This window comes from Heterocephalus glaber, unplaced genomic scaffold, assembly GCF_053883595.1.
Source record: "Heterocephalus glaber isolate CG9 unplaced genomic scaffold, H.glaber_assembly_v1.0 deba00001457, whole genome shotgun sequence".
In the NCBI taxonomy this organism is placed as follows: domain Eukaryota; kingdom Metazoa; phylum Chordata; class Mammalia; order Rodentia; family Bathyergidae; genus Heterocephalus; species Heterocephalus glaber.
Genome location: NW_028258305.1, coordinates 38109420 through 38128385, shown reverse-complemented (window position 1 = coordinate 38128385; position 18966 = coordinate 38109420). Strand labels below are relative to the sequence as shown.

At 44.1% G+C, this 18966-nt stretch overlaps 1 protein-coding gene across 1 annotated transcript in view; it reads right to left on the bottom strand.

Moving 5' to 3' along the window:
* The window catches only part of Alk (ALK receptor tyrosine kinase), a 703900-nt gene extending 692207 nt beyond the window's left edge, over positions 1-11693 (bottom strand). The window contains exon 1 of the mRNA XM_004839247.4: positions 10939-11693. Coding sequence (XP_004839304.1) covers positions 10939-11602 — 664 coding nt within the window. The 5' untranslated portion in view covers positions 11603-11693. The remainder of the gene's footprint in view (positions 1-10938) is intronic.
* Between the last annotated feature and the right edge of the window lie 7273 nt (positions 11694-18966).

Sequence of the window (18966 nt, the reverse complement as noted above, 5' to 3'; positions counted from 1 at the left end):
TAGACAGTCAATATAAAAAAGATGCAAATTAAAACCACAAAGAGATACCACAGCATGTTGGCAGTGCCGAGTATCTCTGAGGATATAGAACAAGTGGAACTCTCATTCATGACTGGAAATAGTGTACAGTGATACAACCACTTTGAAAAACAGGCAGGTTTTATAAAGTTAAATTATGTTTACTGTGTGATCCACCAATTCTACAACAGATGTAAAACAACTGACAGTGTTATATACATCCATTATTATATACATCCATTGTGTATATAACTTTTACAAAAAAATGTTTGTAATAGCTTAGTTCATGAGATCCCCAAATTGGAAATATCCATCAATTGATGACTGGATAGATAAATACTTGCATATTCATACAATGGAATACTATTCAGTAATAAAAAGAAACAAGCTACTAATACATAAAACAACACAGATAAGTCCCGAAAGCATTGTTCAGCATGAAAGAAGACAAACACAAAAGGAAATATGCTGTATGGTCCTCTTTATATAAAGTTCCAGAACAGACAAACTAATCTACTGAGATAGAAATCAAACCAGAAGTTTCCTGGGGCAGAAAGGGCAATGGGTTCACTGCAAAAGGTCAAAAAGAATCTTTGAGGGGTTGACAAAAATGTTCTATATCCTAATTAGGCTGGGTGATTACACAAGTGCATGCATTTATCAAACAAATCAAACTGTATGGTTAAATGACACATTTTATTGTATATGACTTATACCTCAATAAATCTGTAAGTGACCATTATATAATGTTGACCGTAGATTCAGAATGCATATTTTAACACCAGGTCAGAATCCTTCTAAGCTAAAAATAATCGAGTGTTCCCCACCCTCCCAACTCATTCTCTATCACTGTTTTGATTTTTTTTTCTATATTTATGCATCTCAGTGTCAAGAAGATACTTCTTGGTTTTTACTTTCTTGAGCGGCCATTCCTCTGTTTTTCCACTTGTGCCCCTATCATTCCATTTCTGTCTCTCCCTCTTTCTCCCTTCTTCTCTCCCCCCTCTCTTTCTCCTTCCTTGCCTTTCTCCCTTTGCAGCACTGGATCATACTGGATATTGAACCCAGGGCATTCTCAGTCCTTTTTTTAGTTAGTTATCTATTCAGACAGAGTCTCACTAAGTCACTAAACTACCCAGGCTAGCCTTGAACTTGCAATCCTTCTGTCTCTGCCTCCCAGACTACTGACCTTACAGGCATGCACCACCATGTTCAGTTTATTCTCATTTTTTATTCCCTTTTTATGTGAATGCAGTTGTATTTCTGTCCAACTTTTTCTCCCCATCTACAAGGGGCAGAAAATGCTCTTTTTCAACTGATCATATTATAAAACCAAAGAGTTTTTACAATTATTTATTGATTGAATAGCTTATTTTTGTTAGATTTAAATTGGGTCTAAAATGTTTGTATTCAGTTATATATTAATAAAATTATTTATTAAAAATTATTACATGTAACTTAAATTGTCCTTTTCTGCTACTTTTACCCCTTTGGGGCAATGACCTCGCTTGCAAAGGCTTCCCTTCTCTGCTTCAGGAAGACTTTTTGAAGCATCTATCCTGAACACCAAGGCAAAAATATAATCAAAATCTAGAGGACTGGGGATTTAGCTCAGTGGTTCTGCTGCCTGCCTCACAAGCACAAGGTCCCAAGTTCGATCCCCAGTACCAAAAAAAAAAAAAATCTGGAAAAGAAACCAACACTTGTTGAACATGGACTACATGTTAGAATGTTTTTTCCTGTACTGGGAGTAAAACTCAGGACCTTGCTCTGGCCAAGCAGGTGTGGCACCACTGAGCTACACCCTCAGCCCTAGAATCTTCTTCAAGCTTTGTATCATTTAATTCTCACAACAACCCTGGGGCCTGGATATTATTTTTCCTTACTTTACAGAATTAAAAAATGAGTTGGGAGATGAAAACAAATATCCATGGTCCAGTAAATGACAAAGGAGGGCCCCAATGCCAGATCTGTGATGTATTCTATGTATGATTTGGGATACCCAAAGTCTTTTAATTTTGTTTCTGCCATAGATCCAACTTCTTAGCAGGAAAAAAAGAAAATTAATAAATAAAAGATAAATGTTCAGATGAAAGAATACCACATAGCAATAAAAAATGAAAAAATACTGTTATACACAACATGGATGAATCTCACACAAAAGAAGACACATAGTATGAGTCCATCTGCATGAAGTTCAAAGATAGTCATAACTAATGACTTAAGAATCAGAAAGATGATTACCTTGGGTCAGAGGTAGATACAGATTAGAAAAGCATTGGAGAGAACTTTCGGGGTGCTAGAAATATTCTGTATATGGTATTTCTCTAGGTGGTAACTACATTGATGTTATGTATATAATTAACGATCAAGCTGTACACAAGATTAATACCCTCAATGCATTTTATTATATTTGTTATCCCTCAGTTTAAAAAATCATTTTCTATTGTTAAAAAGAAGGCTTCTTTTTTTTTTTGGTACCAGGGATTGAACTCGGGTCCTTGTGCTTGCGCAGCAGGTGGTGAAACCACTGAGCTAAATCCCCGGCCCAAAGGTTTCTGTGTTCCACTATCACATGGATTCGCTGTTGGATTAGTCTGGAATTGGGAAACATAATTTCAAATCAAGGACATCATTTTGAGAAACTATGGAAAGAATACACAAAACCCATACTATTCAGCCATAAAAAATGAGAATTTATAGCTAAATGGATGCACATTGAGGCGATACTCTTAAGTGAAATAAATAGGACACACATGTGTAAATACCAAATAGTTTGTCTAGTGTGAGAAACTGAAAGTGTAAATAAGGACTAAAAGGTATAATAGGTCATGTGAAATAGGAAGAAAAGGGGCAAAGGGGAAAGAAGTGGTAGGGGTAGGGGAAAGGAAAGAAGGGAATGGGATTAATGTGAGAAAATGAAAAAATGGAAACAAAGTCTTTGTAAATAGGGAGGGATGGAGGGGTTGAAGGGAGGGCAGGGGAAGGGAGAAAAATAAGAACCAGGAGAGATTATGTAAAGGTGCAAATCTCCAATGATGAATGTCATTATATTGCATACCTACAGTGTACCAATAAGTTAATTTTTAAAAAAGAATCCACAGAGTCCTCTTCAAGGATGCGAAGCTATTGACTGAACCCCAGCTTGCCTCAAAGACTGGGACCTGGTTCTGCTGCCAGGACTGGGTTGAAAACATGGATGGATGAAGCCCCAATCTCAGCACTTTTTATTATCTGGTTCAATTCACTTTTTTCTGCTGCGTTATATATTTATTTTAGAAGGATCCAGACTGGAGTTTCCACATAGGTCATCTCATACAATGCTCATAATGATTCCATGAGGTAGCTGCGACAAGGTCTGTATTATCTCCTTTAGGAACAATGACCCAGGAAATCAGCAAGTTTAAAAGAGATGCTAACAAAAGGCAAATACTATCTAATAGAATCCAAATCTTCTAGCTCCTAATTTAGAGTTCTCTCCATTACAGAACACTGCCCTTAATTATCTGGGCTGAGAACGTGGAAACAGTCTATAAAGAGTCCTGTCCACCCCCACCCTTATGAACCTATATTCCAAGGAAAGATAATAAAAAAAAAAGAAGAATCAGTGGTTTAAGTTGTGCTTTGGTTTCCTTTGGATTATTGTCTAATTTCTTTAAGCCTGTCTACATTTTCTTTGTCCTCTGAGCTCAGACATTTTCCATATCTTCTCTTTAGCCTTTTCTTCCTCTAAGGAATTCTACTGCCTCCTTCTCCAGGCACCTGTTGTTACTCAGCCAGAAAGGTCAGGTTCAAGGAACAAAGCTTTAATTAACCCAGTGGTTGGGCGAATCTGTCCCATGGGATCTCTCCTGCCCTGTTCTGGGACCTCCCACTTTCTGGAACATTCGAAATATATCACCAAGTGAATCTGACAGAATTTCCCTGGGAAGGACCCAAGCTCAGAATAGCCAACCGGAAAATTCATTTTAAAAATGTCTAAAGGGGAAGCAAGTTGTTTTGAGAAATTCACCTCACCAAAAAGCATCCTGGGGGATTCTTCCCACTCTCTCACTACTTCACCAGACCCATAATCTCCTTTAAATACTCTTCCCTCCTACCTTGACCCGTGTCAACATAAAGTTAAGAAAGAGTGGCCACACCATGGACCAGAGAACAACACAATGGCTCTAAAGAACAAAGCATCCATAGGACACCCTGAAACCTTACTTCTTAGCTCTTTCCACGTGACCCTTGAGTCTACAACCATCCTCACTGTCATGGCGTGTGTCTAGATGTCCCCCCAAAGCCTCATGTAGTCATGGAGGGGCTTTTTGAGGTGGCTGGATCTAGAGTGTGTGATGCTGGGATTAATTCATGGTGCAATGCTAGGCTCAAGGACACTAGGATTTAGGGTGTGAGTGCTACCGCCCTAAGTAGTTTGAATAAGATGAAAGGGCTGAAAGATGGTACTAAGGACCCTTGTTGCTTTTGCTGTCTGCTGCCTGCCACTTTGGCTTGAGCCAGCCAGCTATGGATTGATACCTCTACGAACTGTCAGCCAAATAAACCTGTCCTCCCTTAACTTGTGGGTATCAGGTGTTTTGTCTCAGCAACAAGAGAAAAGTAACTAAGACACTCATCAACATGCCTCATTCTTTATCCACTCTCAAACACAGATGATGCCCATGTGCATCCTTTAGGCAATAGTTTAGCTATGGGTCAAAAAAACCCATCACCTACAAAATGGTGTAGCTGTGCTTAACAGTCTTTTTTAGATTGAGGTGCTTTCCTGAGGAAGCCACCCTCAAATCCCTGAGTTACATGTTTCCATAGGATGTCAATGGTTGAATTGATAATGGCCTCATTTAAGTAGTTGGTATTTTACATCTCTCTTCATGCCCTTCACTTGATAGTGAATGGTGAGGCTAGAAATGGAAGGGAAGGGCACAGCTTCTGCTAATTAGAATAAAGGAGTTACTAGAGGCCAGTGGTCCAGAACTTCTCTGGGCATGCAGGGCTTGGACTGGATAAATCACTCCAGGTTAAGGAAGCTCCACCATCTGAATGCCACTGTTCTGCATCCTCTCCATCTTTCTCCTCCTCAGTATCAGGTTTCATAAAGTTTAATGCTTTGTTTCTTTGTGTCAGAAAACCAAAATAATTGGATTGTGAATATGCTGCTTGAATCTTTGGAGTGAATCCAAGGTTAAAAACACCTATGAGGACACATGTTTGTGAAAATGAAGTAAACACTATACTACAATCCTCCTCTTTCATATTTCTGGGAAAAAGAAGTGAGATAATAGAAACTGCCATAATGGCCATTCTCTTCCCTTCCCATGGATCCTACCTTGCATCTCTCAGGAGTCAGAAGTTAGTTGCATGGGGAAAGCACAACCCCACCACCACTGCCATGGTCACCATATACAGCCACATACAGAGATTACACAACTCCAGATGATACCATTCAGATAGATTAAAATGTAGTATGTACAGCTTGCTGACTGTATGCTGGAGTGTTGCTGTTGTAAGAAAAGCCATTAATACTTCATATTGATGGAGCAGTTTATCATTAATTAAGCATTGCACTAAAGATTTGCATACATCCTCTAATTTAATCTCCATGACAATACCTTGAATAATTACTTAGAACTACTACTATCCCCATTTTTACATGATGCAACTGGGTCTCAAAGACTTTAAGGAACTTTTCCAAGTTAGGGCTATTGACTACCAACTATGTGTTGCACGACAAAGCAGAACAAATGCTGAAAAGCATACCAAAACTTTTTCATCTGTTTATGTCTTAGTTGCTCATAATTTGCATTGTATCTTGCAATGATTCCCTCAGTGGAAAGGACCCTGATTTGAAGGCAAGCAAAAGTGTGGTTCTTCTCCATATGCAACACAGCATCTCGGATCTCATAAGGTCTCAACACAAAAAAGAAAGTTGCCAGGTTACTGCTTTGTACCTGTATGACCCTGGAAGAAGTGTTATCAAACAGTTGGAGTCTGGTGAGTCCACTTACACAACAAAGCAGATGCTTGCCCTGCCTACCATAGGATAATAAAAATAATAAATCGGAAAGTGTTTTATAAATTATAAAAGTCCATACATTTGTAATAGGACATCAATAATGGTTACAAAAGAGGGCAAAATGCCATTTAAGGTTCAGGTTGGCCAAATTCTCATAAAGGGGGTGGGGGGGGAGCAGACTGCAGCTTCTGCTGGCTGAACTTTCTCCCTCTTCTTCTTCTGCCTTTGGCCCAGTCCCTCCTGACCTCTAGCAGACCAACTTCCTTATGAAGATATTCATTTTTATTGATGATAGCATTCTCCTCCTGCACTGGCCACACAAGCCCTTCATATGCCTTTTTCTCTTTTATATATCTGTGAAATGTTAAATTGGATGTGGATGAACTTCATCTAAGAGCCGTGTATATTCTCAACATTTCAAAGAATTTTCAAGTAGTCAGTAGGAGTCCACCAAGTCCAAAAGTGATCTCATCTTCTCATCACCTGAGATACCTTCTGCTCTGCCCAATGACTCATCCTTCCATCTATAGCTGTATCTTAGACACCTGATTTCTCAGTGAATGCACCCTCCACACACGCGCGTGTGCGTGTGACACAGTTCAAACCCCAGAGAAAAACTCTGTGCTTAATATGGGGGTAAGGAAGGATAAATCTAGTAATTTCAATTTTTTTTACTAACTTACTTACTTACTTACTTTATTTATTTATTTATTTATTTATTTGGCAGTTCTACTGATTTAACTCAAGGCCTTTGCACTGAGCTATATCACAGCCTTTTTTATTTTTTTATTTTGAGGCGAGATCTTACTGTGTCACTAAATTGCCCAGGCTGGGCTCAAACTTGCAGTCCTCCTGCCTCAGTGTCCCAGAATCCTGGATTACAGTTGCGCACTACTACCCCTCACTACTAGCAATATTCTTGTGTTTCCCGCCAACTTCAAAAATGCATATGCAATTCTTTTTTTTTCCCCAGGAAATACCAATGCCCCAGTACTCTCAACTTATATCCAGAAAGATCCTGATTCCTCCTCCATTCCCATCCCAGCTCTCCTGCTTGTCATGGCTTCTTGGCATTTGAAAATATAGAGCATTTTAATTATGAATGATCCTGCTCGTCTGACCCACATCTCACCTGACTCCCTGCTTGCTTAGAATTCCATTCCATACTCTGAGGAATATCAGTTTCAGAAAATAAGCTTCCTTGATATCTAACCTGAAGTTTCCTTCTCCAAGTATCATCTTATTACTTCAACGGGCCACACTAAATAACCCCTCTCCTTCACTGCCAGTCTCCCTCCTCAGAGATTTGTAGATTGTTGCCATGGCTTTCCCTTCATCACCACTTAGCCCAGCCATATATATTTAATTCTTTTCATCTTTCATCATAAATCAGTCCCTTCAACTCTTAAATCAGCTTTCTGCTCTTCTCTGGATTAGTTCCAACACTCCCAATTCACCTCCAATAACTGTTATCCCTTCTGGGAGTTCCAATTTCCTCTAGATCTTCCCTTACTTTCCCTGTCCTCTCTAGAAGGAAAGGCGAAGGGACTGACAGATACGTGAGGTCAAGGTTCCAGTCTATTGCATTGCATACATCTACTTTAAGTTGCTTAGACCCCTCGTGTATGTAAAATCCCAAGTCATGCACCCCCTTTCCTGTGGTGGGCAGTGAGTGCTTATAGGGAAACAGGCCCTCCTACCCCTGTGACATCCTCTAGGACTCTGAGTGGGGAATGGTAGAAGCAGATCTCAAAACATCAAACCAGAATATAAACCAGAGGAATGGGAAATGTGCTAGCCTTCAGGAAGACATCTTTTATATGATTTGGGCTGCATCAAGATGACACATCACCATCCATGCAATCCCAGCAACTACCTCTCTACCCCTTCTCTATGAATGGGTGCTCAGGGGAACTGCTGAAGATTTTGAAATGCTTATTCTATTTATCAATTCACAGCAACCTGAAGGGGAAAACCGTATGCATGTCATTCAATATAAGGCCTTTCTGGCATTCTTTTGTCCTTCCAGACAGCCCAAATCCATAAGCAATACAAAGGTTTTCCTTTGTCCTAACTGGGTGCTTTTCCATTTTGCCATGTGCTCCATCATGGTCCTATTCAGGTTTAGGAAGCTACTTCAGTCTGAGGCAAATGGGGTGCTGTAGGATCCTCTCTACAAAAGATGCCAGAATGGCCATCTCCATCTTTGCTCCCCACAAATAGCCCCATCAGCATGATTGTTGTCTTCCAGATCAGACTGCCAGCCCCTTGGGCAAAAGCAGGAAGAAGTAGCTGAATTTTGCCTACTTCTCTTTTGTATAATGAAGATCCTATGCCACAGAAGAGTTTTATACCCTATCTACAAATCAGAGCCAATATAAAAAGAATAATCCAATTTCCCCAAAGATGATAAATAGCAAAATCAATCCAAGTGGCAGAACCTAAGCTTGAATTTTCATATAAGAAAATGAATGAAACAATAATAATATATGTTCCCCCAAACATGGAACATAATAGAGTAGGGTGTCTGCTACATGGGAAGTTCTGCAATGGAAACTGAACGAGGCTGGAGGCATTTGTAAGGCAAAAGCCTAGCCCTGCATGGCCAGCTGTATAACTGCAGATAGTACATGTCCTCAGTAACAGGAGAAACCGGCCTGTTCCAAGTGTGATCACCACAAGGCCTGAAGTGCTTTTCAATAAGCTGTCTGTCTCTCTGGAGGTCACAGGGAGCTCATCCAGTTACACTTAGTGTCTTATTTGATCCCATCAATAACCATTTGATCCCAATCCTGTTGAAAAATGCTTGGCCAAAATTTCTAGCCTTTTAATGGCAGAATCCTGGCTCTTTCTGAAAACAGCATTGCTAGATGTGTCAAATGATGCATAAGAGCTTGGTTCAGCTGCCAAATGGACTGTGCAACTAAGGAGGACTTGGGATGTTCATGACTTCCCTATAGCCAATAGCAGAGGAGCTACTGGAGGACACTCCTTTCTATATGGAGTTGCCCGGCTCAGCAGCTTCAAGTCCCCATGGAGAAGCAGACTGGAGTATTATATTCTTCAAATCCATTATGCTTTGTGACTGGTAGCTTCTTGCAACCTACCTGCTTTTGGCTGGCAAGTTAAGGACCTCTGTTTTCTGTTACCAGCATGTGGCAATAGCTGATAGTGTTGGATCCTATGGTCTTTAACAAGAGATGATGGAGAAACTCCAGAGATGCTCAAAGACATAAAAGTGGAAGAAAATCAGAATTTACAAAGAAGTGACTTCTATATTTATTACAAAAAGGTTGGGTACTAAAAGAGAATGTTTCATGTATAAACCACAGAAGCCACAATGACATTAAAGCCCAGCTGTTCTTTACAAAACTATCCTTTGTAGGACAACAATGATCAGCCTATCAACAATGTCCTTTGTAGGACAACAAAGTTGGCCCTATCAAACTCATCAGGCCCTGTCCTTTAGTATGAACTATATAAATTCCAGCATTGATTACAAAGGGTCATTTTAAGTGCTAATGCCACTAATGCCAGGGCTGAAATAGGCAGCCATGCTGTTTTCCTTGGAGACTACAAACTAGCATATTTTCTGTGCAATGACTGGGGAACATCCACTTCTCAATATTTCTGCTGCACAAGAGTCTTGGATGTGTGTGGGAGTATGTATGTGTTGGAACAAGCATGAGAAATACTTGTAGCTCTACAATGGACCTTTTTCAATGCTTCCTATCCAATTAATATTAGACATTAGTAACCAGTGGAGCATAAGAATTTCATTTATTTCTGATGATGAGAATGATAGAAAAGAAGCTGGGTTTGCTCAATGGAATTACTGTAGGCTTTTTAAAAAACATGATTTCTCTTACGTTTCTCTAATTCATTTACATTGCATATTTTATTCACGAGTCCTTCCCCAGAAGTCTTACAAGAGAAACATCCATTCAAAACCACCTGGTTTCCCAGTGAAAGGATACTATGGGAAGAGTTAGAAATAAGTGCCTGTGCACACACCCCCAACTCAGTGAATATGGCAAGAAATGCGGGAGTAAATGAAACAGAAACCTCATTTCAGGATCTCCAGCAGAGAGATCTGCAGTGAAACAGGCCTGGCAGAGACTATCACCAAGAGCTGCTGTTGCAGTCATCCAAGCTAAGTACAGGAGGCAAAAGGAGGAGGGGAGAAGGAAAAGAAAACCAGAGAAGCCAACTATTGTTTCCCCCTGGCTTTACAGGGACTTCCCCAGAGCGAGACAATTTTTACAGCTTTCTTCCTTCTCACCATGTCTCTTCCTTGTTCCATGAGTCCTTTGGGGCTCTCCCAAGACATCTAAGGAGATTGAGAATCTGAGTGCAAAGAAGACAAGAGAGGGGGAAGGATAGCAGAATGGGTCAACAAAAGAAGAGGCAATTCCTGGGCAATTGGGAAAGGGCTGCCATTGTGTGGGATTCAATATAAAGAGGAATTCTATATTCCCTAAGAAATGATACTACATTCTCCAAATATGTGGTGGCCAGGAGGAGGGACAAGGGAGAGGGAAGAGGGAAGATAGTTTTATCTTGTACTGTACTAAGTTGGAACTTGAAAGTAACAGGAGCATTTCAACAATTCTAGGGGCCAGAGCTTTGGTTTGGATCCTTTGCAAGTCCACAAAGGAAGGAATTGCACCAAGAGCAGGAAACTTTTTTCCCAACTTGGTTGCTAAAAAGAAAGGAAGGCCCTCAGGGAGTGACCGTGCTCAGGATCAAAATGAGAAAACTTGGTCTAACTCTAGGAATGAAGAAACAGGATTAAGAAGCTGAGGCTTTGGAAAGGCAAGAATAGGGGCTCCTTAACAGTGGTTGCAAATCCGCGTGAGTAAAAATGCAAATCCCAACGCGCTCCAGCGGGAGCTGCTCACCGGTCCGGTAGATCTGGAAGAGAAGGCGGGGCTGGGAGGCGCGGATCGCCGAGGACAGCCTCCCCACTCTGCCCAGTTCCGACGCCTTCTTCTCGGGCATTAGGCGGATTCTCAGTCGCCCTTCGCCGTGGTGAATCCACCAGCTGAACAGCTCGCTGAGGTTGAACTGGAGCAGTCCGGCAGCCGCTCCCTCTGGAGGCCCGACACAGCCCTCCAGGATCGCCTCCTCGCCCAGCTCCAGCACCAGCTGCTTGGCGCGCCGGAGTTTACGGACTGAGCCGCCCTTCAGCACCCTGGACAGCGCCGGCGCCGCGGCGGGGGACGGCGAGGGGTGGCCTGCTGTCCGGGGGAGCCCGGGCAGCGGCCCCAGAAGCCTGAGCAGCGGGGCGCAGTCCAAGGCCAGCCAGCCGCGCGCCTCGGGCCGGCCAGTCCTGGGCCCCGCGGGGGGCGGCGGCGGCGGCAGCAGCAGGTCGCGGGCGTAGACGCGGAAGAGCGAGGGCACCACGAAGTCCACCGCCAGACTCTTCCTCTGCAGGCGCGAGTAGCTGAGCGGCTCCCGGGGCTGCAGTGGCGGCCCTGCGGCCGGGGACCCCGCGCGCTGGCCGGAGCCCCGGGCGGCCGCCGATAGGAGCAGCAGGAGCCACAGGAGCCCGAGGGCGCCCATGCCGCTGGGGCAGGGCTGCTCGTACGAGGCTCACGCTTCCCGGGCCCAGCCTCGCCCTCAGCTTCCCCGCGGACGGCAGGGTCCGAGAGGTCCCGAGCGGCTCCCTCCTCGGTCCCCGGCTCTGCGCGGGCGCTCGCTTCGTTCGCTCTTCCCGGGCTGCGGCCTGCAGGGGACGCGCGTGCGAGACCCCGGAACTGGCGGGGCTCAGCGTCGGACCCCGCGCCCCACTCGCCAAGCCCAGCGCCCGAGCGAAACTGCTGCGCGGGAGGGAGGCGGCCCGGGCTGGGGTCCGCCGCTCTCCAGGCCGCCTCGGACCCGCCGCAACTTTCCAGGCTGGGAGCCGCGGCTCGGAACAGGTGCGCGCGGCCCCGGCCGCCTCCTGCGGTTGCTCCGCTCCCCGATCTCCTGTCCCGGGTCCGGGCTCGAACCGCGGGACGCGCCGCCTCTAGGCGCCCCCAGGCGAGCTCCGCGGCGGGAAGTCTCGGGCCCGCGCCGCCCGCGGAACTTCGGGGCGGGCGTGCGTGCGAGCCCCGGGCCGCAGGGAGGAGGCTCCGGCAGCCGCCGGCGCGAGTTCGCAGCGTCCTGGCTGCCGCCCGCGCCTGGGCCCCGAGTCCTCTCGCGGGCAGCGGGGCAGCCCCAGAGGAGCAGCCGAGGGAAAGCGCTCAGGGCAGGGAAGCCGGAAGTCTCGCCCTCTCCTCACCTAGCTGCGCGTCGGCGGCTGCGGGTCTTGGGCCACGAGGCAGTGGGAAGGCGTCCGGGGCCCCGCGGACCCCCGCTAGCGGCAGCGGGGGCTGCCAGCCGACACCGCCGCTGCCGCCCCTGGAGCCTCTGGATCGCATCTGCCCGGCGCCCGCCACTTGCAGCTGGCAGAGCCGCGAGCGCGCACCGGAGGGGGCGGGAGCCGCGGCGGGGGCGGGGCTCGCGCGCCAACTCCGCGCCCACCCAGGCCCGCCCCGCCCCGCCTGAGCGCGTCAGCCAATGACGCGGCGAGGTCGGCTCTATGCAAATCTGCAGAGGCCTCGGTATTCATTGAGAAAAGCACTGCTCCCGGCCCGCCCTACCTCGGTCGGTCCCTCTCTTTCCTCCCTTCCTCCAGACTCTCTGCCCTATTTAAGCTGGTGTGTGAACAGAAGCGGATTTTGAACAAATGGGAGAACTGAAGGAGGACTTTGCAATTAAGCATTCAGGATAATTATTCGTTTAGCAGATTAAACGGCTCTGATTTTTAAAAATCAGGTTCCAGAATAAAAGGAGACAAAGCAAAGGAAAGGGGTAGAGGTGGCAGCGCCACATTGCCAAACCCGAGGATAGCTTGATCGGCTCCCTGAAGCAGAATCTCCTCTGGCTCTCCCGGCATTTGAAGCATTTCTGGGAATCTTTGGAAACTGCCATCCACGCACCAGGAAAAGTTGGCGGTGGGGAAGTGGAGAGGGGCGGGGATTGGCCGCGGCCTCGCAGAGTAGTTCTTCAGCCACAAAAAAATAACATTTCAGACCGCTGTCAGTCACCTCGTTTTTCAGAATAGTGTCTGAACATGCGTCACCTCCTCTAGGGTCTGGAAGGTAAATGGTGCTGGGGATCGAACCCACAGCCTCCTGTGTGCTACACAAACACTCGCTGAACTACAACCCAAGCCCATTGTAAATATTTTTAATTCTAATTTTACAGATGAGGAAACTGAGTCGCAGACTATTTGTTACTCCCTAGGTCATGCAGTCCTATGTAACTCAGGACCCCCTCTCCATTAACAGGCCAAGGAGATACAGAGGTCCCTTAGCTGGAAGGAATAATGATGGGATGATGGGTCACTGCTGCTTGCCGTCTTGGGGTGACAGTTCAGAACCCCAGGCTTTTTCCCCCTCACTTGCAAAGTGAGGGCTCTACTTCTGGTCTTCCTTTCCTTTTGTCTCTAGAGAGCTGCCAACACAGAACTCAGATGCCGGCTGTGTTTATAGCAATCAGCTCACTGGGTTCACAGATAAAACTACAGTCTTCGGTTCACATGAATCCCTCAGTTCCTTCTCAAAGGTTGACTGTCAGACCTTGTGCTAACTCTAGGAGCTAAGAATAAGGCAAGATCCTCCCTAGAGCTCACAGCCTGACAGGTAGCCGAGGGGCATGCTCAGAATCGGGCAGTGTGGGAGGAATATCCCTCGCTCAGTAGCATGCCCACCACCGCACAGAGGCCCTCCGTGGAATCTCTGCTCTTCAGGACCTGGGCTCTTTCCAGTACTGTGGCCTACCCTTTGGCTAGTGGAAAACCTAATAACAACAGATATGGCTTCTTGGAATGACATGCTTGTGGCTTTACGCTTGCCACAGTATTTGCAATTTGACAAGCATCACAGTTGGACAAGCATCTGGCCTCTGCCTGGAACTCAGAGAATATACTGACTTTACAAGTTCAAGGGCAAAGATTTATCTGACCCAAAGAGAAGAAAGGATGCTCCTTTTTTGGTGAAGGACAGGAGGGAGGAACAAAAAGAAAAAGACGAAGAAGAGTTTGGAGGTTAATAGTTTCCTTGTGTGTGCACATGTATTTTCAAATTTTCATCAGACTTTGCTGGCATACACACTGATAAAAAAATAACTTTCTATTTGGAATATGAAAAAGACTAAAATGCCAGCCTTTTCATTCACCACTCTATCTTTATTTCTCTCTGTAGGTCTTGTTCAAAGGCAAATTGACTCAGTAATTCGTCAATGACTATGAATCAGCAGCTGAAATCAATGGCCACCAGGGGGCTGCAGAGTCTTGAAACTTAGATGAGCTTCCTCCAAGGTTTAACATCCTCCCTGAAAACGCTTTTGCACCTCATGGACACGGGGGGTCTCAATTAACTCAGGTGCTTGTATGAATTCTCTCAAATTTCTCCCAAGGAAGGAAAACTGTCTTTCCTTACAGATTAAATTACATTAAATCTCAAAACTGGTATTCCTTTTTTGTTAGATAATTTTTAAAAGAAGATGAAATGGATATTGATAGTCTATCAGGCACTACCCCTATGCCTATATGGATGTGTATCTGTGTGTGTGTGTGCGCGCGTGCATGTGTGTGTGTGTCACATCACACAGTGGCCTTTTGGGAGAAGATATATTATTATTTCCATTACAGAGACAAAACACCCAAAGACAGGCAAAATAATTTGTCCAGGGCCAGGGATTTAGCTCAGGGGTTCTAGCGCCTGCCTCACAAGTACAAGGTCCCGAGTTCAATCCCTGGTACCAAAAACAAAAGCCCCAATAATAATAATAATCTGTCCAAGGTCAAACAGTAAGTAAATAACAGTTGGAGTCCAAACCAGTGGTCTTTTCTTCAAAAAATTACACATCCCACTGGGACAAATTAGGCTTCTTGTCATGCCTACAGCTATAATTTTGACATCTTTATCCCATATCATCAACAACACCAAGAGGAAAGGGGATGGAAAACTGGAGTTAGGAGCAAGAGGGGGAATATAGATAGAAAGATAAAAAGTGAGAACTATGATGGTTAATTTGCCTTATGCACTTATTGTGGGCCAGTGTATTTCAAAATAATTTTCATATACTATCTCATTTAATACTCACAATAACACTATGAGGGGAAGTAATAATATCTACTTTACAGATTACAAACAGCAGCTCATGAAAGGTAACTCTCAATGAAAAGGCTATCCAGGTAACAAGATTTGAACCTGGATATGTGAGTAGGAAGTCCAGCGTCTGAAACCCTTGGGTGACTTCACAAGACAGAAAATGGGTGTGGAAGGATGGACTGAGGTGGGCAGAAGAAAACAGCAAGAAGCTGAAAGCCCAAATTAGAGTGAGACAGAAGAGGTGGAGTGGCTCACAGAGACAGTGGAAATCCTGAGGACGGCCAAAAGAGGAGGGCTGTTCTGTGTCACCTTGAAGATGACTTGGGAAGTTAAGTGAGGGAGAAGGAAAGTGAGAAGATCGTGTGCCAAGAAAAAAATGGCCAGGGAGGAACCCAGGCCATCAAGGCTCTCCTCTGAAAACTCTCAACTCCTGGAAAGGAACGAACGGACAACTCAGCCAAGGGACGTTGAATTCTCTATAAAGGATGCAATAATAAAAGGAGCATTTCAAATCCAGGCAGTGTGACTTAAGGCAAAACACACCTCACAACTGTAAAATCGGACTGGGACCCATGGGATTAATTAACCCAGGCATTCATTTGGTAACAAATACTTCTTCAGCATCTAATGTACACAGGCTACTGTTCCACCTTCTAGGAATAGTGCTCTGAACAAGCAAAACAGAGTCCTTCACCTCCAGAAGCTTAACTTCCAGTGATAGGAGATGGACACATAAGGTAATTTAGGAGAACAGTAAGTGCTGTGAGAAGAAAATGGGGCCCTGCTGCAGATGACGACTCGGTAAAGGGGCTGGGGGTGCTGCCCTCACCCTAGCTTTAGAGTTGGTGAAGGACTCTTGGAGGATGTTAAAATGTAGCTAAATGCTGATTAACGAACAGGAGGAGGTAATCCTGCAAAGATTTTAAGAGAATGTTCTAAGCAAAGGAATACCAATGTGAATCCCCAAGATGAGAACGGGTTTTCATGCACAGAGAACAGCTGGAACATAGTGAATGGAGGACATAAAGTCAGAGGGGTAGGCAGGGTCCAGCTCATGTAGGGTTGAGGAGGCTGTGGTAAAAAGATTAACTTTTATGTTGATTCCTATAAGACACTGGATGGTTGGGTAGAAGAATCTCATGCTCTGATTTATGCTTTAGATCCACACTGTCCAATATAGTAATTATTAGCCTATGTGACCCCTAAGTGTAAAATGTCTAATCCAAATTGAAATGTGACAGAAATGTAAAATACGCACAACATTTCAAGTATTTAGTATGAAAAAATGCAAAATATCTTATCAGTAATTTTTATGTTGATCACTTATTTGAATGAGAATATTTTGGATCAGCAAGGTTAAATAAAAGATATTATTACAATTAATTTTACTCTTTTAATATAGTTATTGGAAATGTGGTTCTGGTCTGGACAAAGATTTTAACCTGTTGCTCATGTTTAAAAGTACATTATAAACTCTTTTCTGACAAAGTTTTTGTGAGAATTAAATATGATAGACCTTGTGAATTTTCCTGAGAGCCATCCACAGGATAGGCACTTGCTAGGCTAAAGGAAGTAAATAATAGTGGTCAAATTTCAAATTTCAAAGGAGGACAGGAAAGGGGTGTGTTCTAGCGGAAAGAAATCACGTGTTATATGGACCAAGCTGACCGTGACTTTCTGACTACCTTGGGATAAATGGATCAACCTGGAATTGATCCTGAACAACAAATTCATAAGTCTTAAGTGTCCAGGCACGTAAGTATGAGAGAGAGGGTAAAGGAAGAGGAAGAGGAGGAGGAGGAAGAGCAGGTAGAGGAAGAAGACAATGAGTAGGAGGGGGACGAGGAGGAGGAGGCAAGTTAAAAAAAAAAAAAAGCAGCAAGAGCCAACTCAGTAAATAGAGCTGAGCTGAAAGGTTACTTAGTATCACTGAAACTTTGGAAACTCACACCCAGAATATCTTGATTTGCCAAGAAGAGCTAGAATTGGAACCCAGAAGACACATTCAAATGAACTAAGAGTTGGTGTTCAGAAAGCAGATTGCAATTGCAGCCTTGCTTCGCAGGGACTGCGTGACCTGGGGAGAAGCCTTGATTTATCTGGGCTTCTGTGTCACATTAGGAGGAAGGAGCAGGCATGGTTGTTAAGACACAAGTCTATAATCCTGTGCAGGATTGACAGGAACCAGGAGACTGAGTTTCCAGGGAGCCAGCAAGAGCTCTTGGATCTAATGCTGAACAGAGGAAAAACAAAACAAAGATTTCTTTAAAAAAATGTCTTTGCCTGTGGACAAACCTGAGCCCAGAATCCACAGCCTACAGTTGCTGGCCAGTCATCTATAGCTTCTAATATTCATCGTGCTAAGAGGGAACTAAAGTCATTAAATATTAACTTTAATCATTATTTATTAAGCACCTACTGTGTGCTTGATTTTTCATGATGTGCAGAGGAGAGATAGTGTGGTGAATAAAACAGTCTATGCTGTTAGTATCATGGGGCCTTGATCAAATTAAAATTTTAAAACCCAGAATACAAAATAGAATCCATGCCATGCTACAACTAAGCAAAAATTACCAAAAAAAATTTTTAGAAACTGGAGAAAATCATGAAAAATAGACTTACTGAAATAGCAAAATTTGGGAGGTTCTTAATTTGTTTACAAATGACTTTTAATAATTTTATAAAATAATAGAATTTGACACCCCCGCTCAAATAAACAAACAGAAAACATCTAACTCTCAATAATTTAAACAGAGAAATACATGTATCTCATGGTTCATGTCTATTTCTGGCAGGTAGAGGGCTCTGATCATTCGAGGAACCCAGGGATGCAGGCTGAAGGAGCAGACAGTCTTGTGAGGCCAAATCTCCTTGCACAAATAAGTAAATATTCCAGCCAGTGGAATGGCATATGTCACTTGCACTCACAACTCTGGCTAGGAATGCTCAGCTGGAGCCACCCTATCAAGAGAAGCCCACAAGGTGGAGAGTCAGAAATAACTAACAGCCTTATTGGTTCCCAAAGAAGGGGAAGACCTGCAAGTGTTGCACTGGATGACTTAGAATAGGAAGGAGCCAGACAACTAATTACCTGAGGAAAAATGACCACCACTAGCTCCTTGAGGATCCAGGCAAGCTGGGGAACCAACTACCATAGAAAGCATAGCTTCTCCCCAACATGAAGCCAGTCTTGCAAACATCACTGTGGAAATGACAAGAGAGCTCAGTTGCTCTCACCTCTCCTAAGGCATCACATCAGAGGTGGTACAGATGAAGGAAAAAATCTTTCACAAACACCAAAGCATGACAGCTCTCTCCTAGAAACTATAAACAACCTCACATCTACAGAGGAGAGGGGAAACAGCAAAGGAGATAAAAGCAAACAGTGTTCACCACTGTGCATCTCACAGTAATCCCTGTGTTTGCTGAAGCCCAGCACATTAAGAAAGGCAGCAGCTATTACTGTAACCAACAAGTGGTCTTATCACCTGCTCCTATCCTAATGTGTCTTTGTCTTTTTAAATATCCTTTTTGGCTGAGGAAGATGAAAGAAAAACTTTTTGGGTAATTTGGTTATCAATATAACCCATTTGAAGGTCTTTTAAAGGGCCCAAAACCAACGCACAGTATCCAGTTCATTTAGTTCTCTGGTTTTCATCCAAGACAGGTGAGTGCCCTGGCCTGTAACTTTTAGAGGCATCAAGGAGAAAGCTTTGGTGCCTTGGAGCTTAGTCTTGTCTATGTGATGGATCAGATTGGCTGTAAGTAAGCAAGTCAATCTCTGAA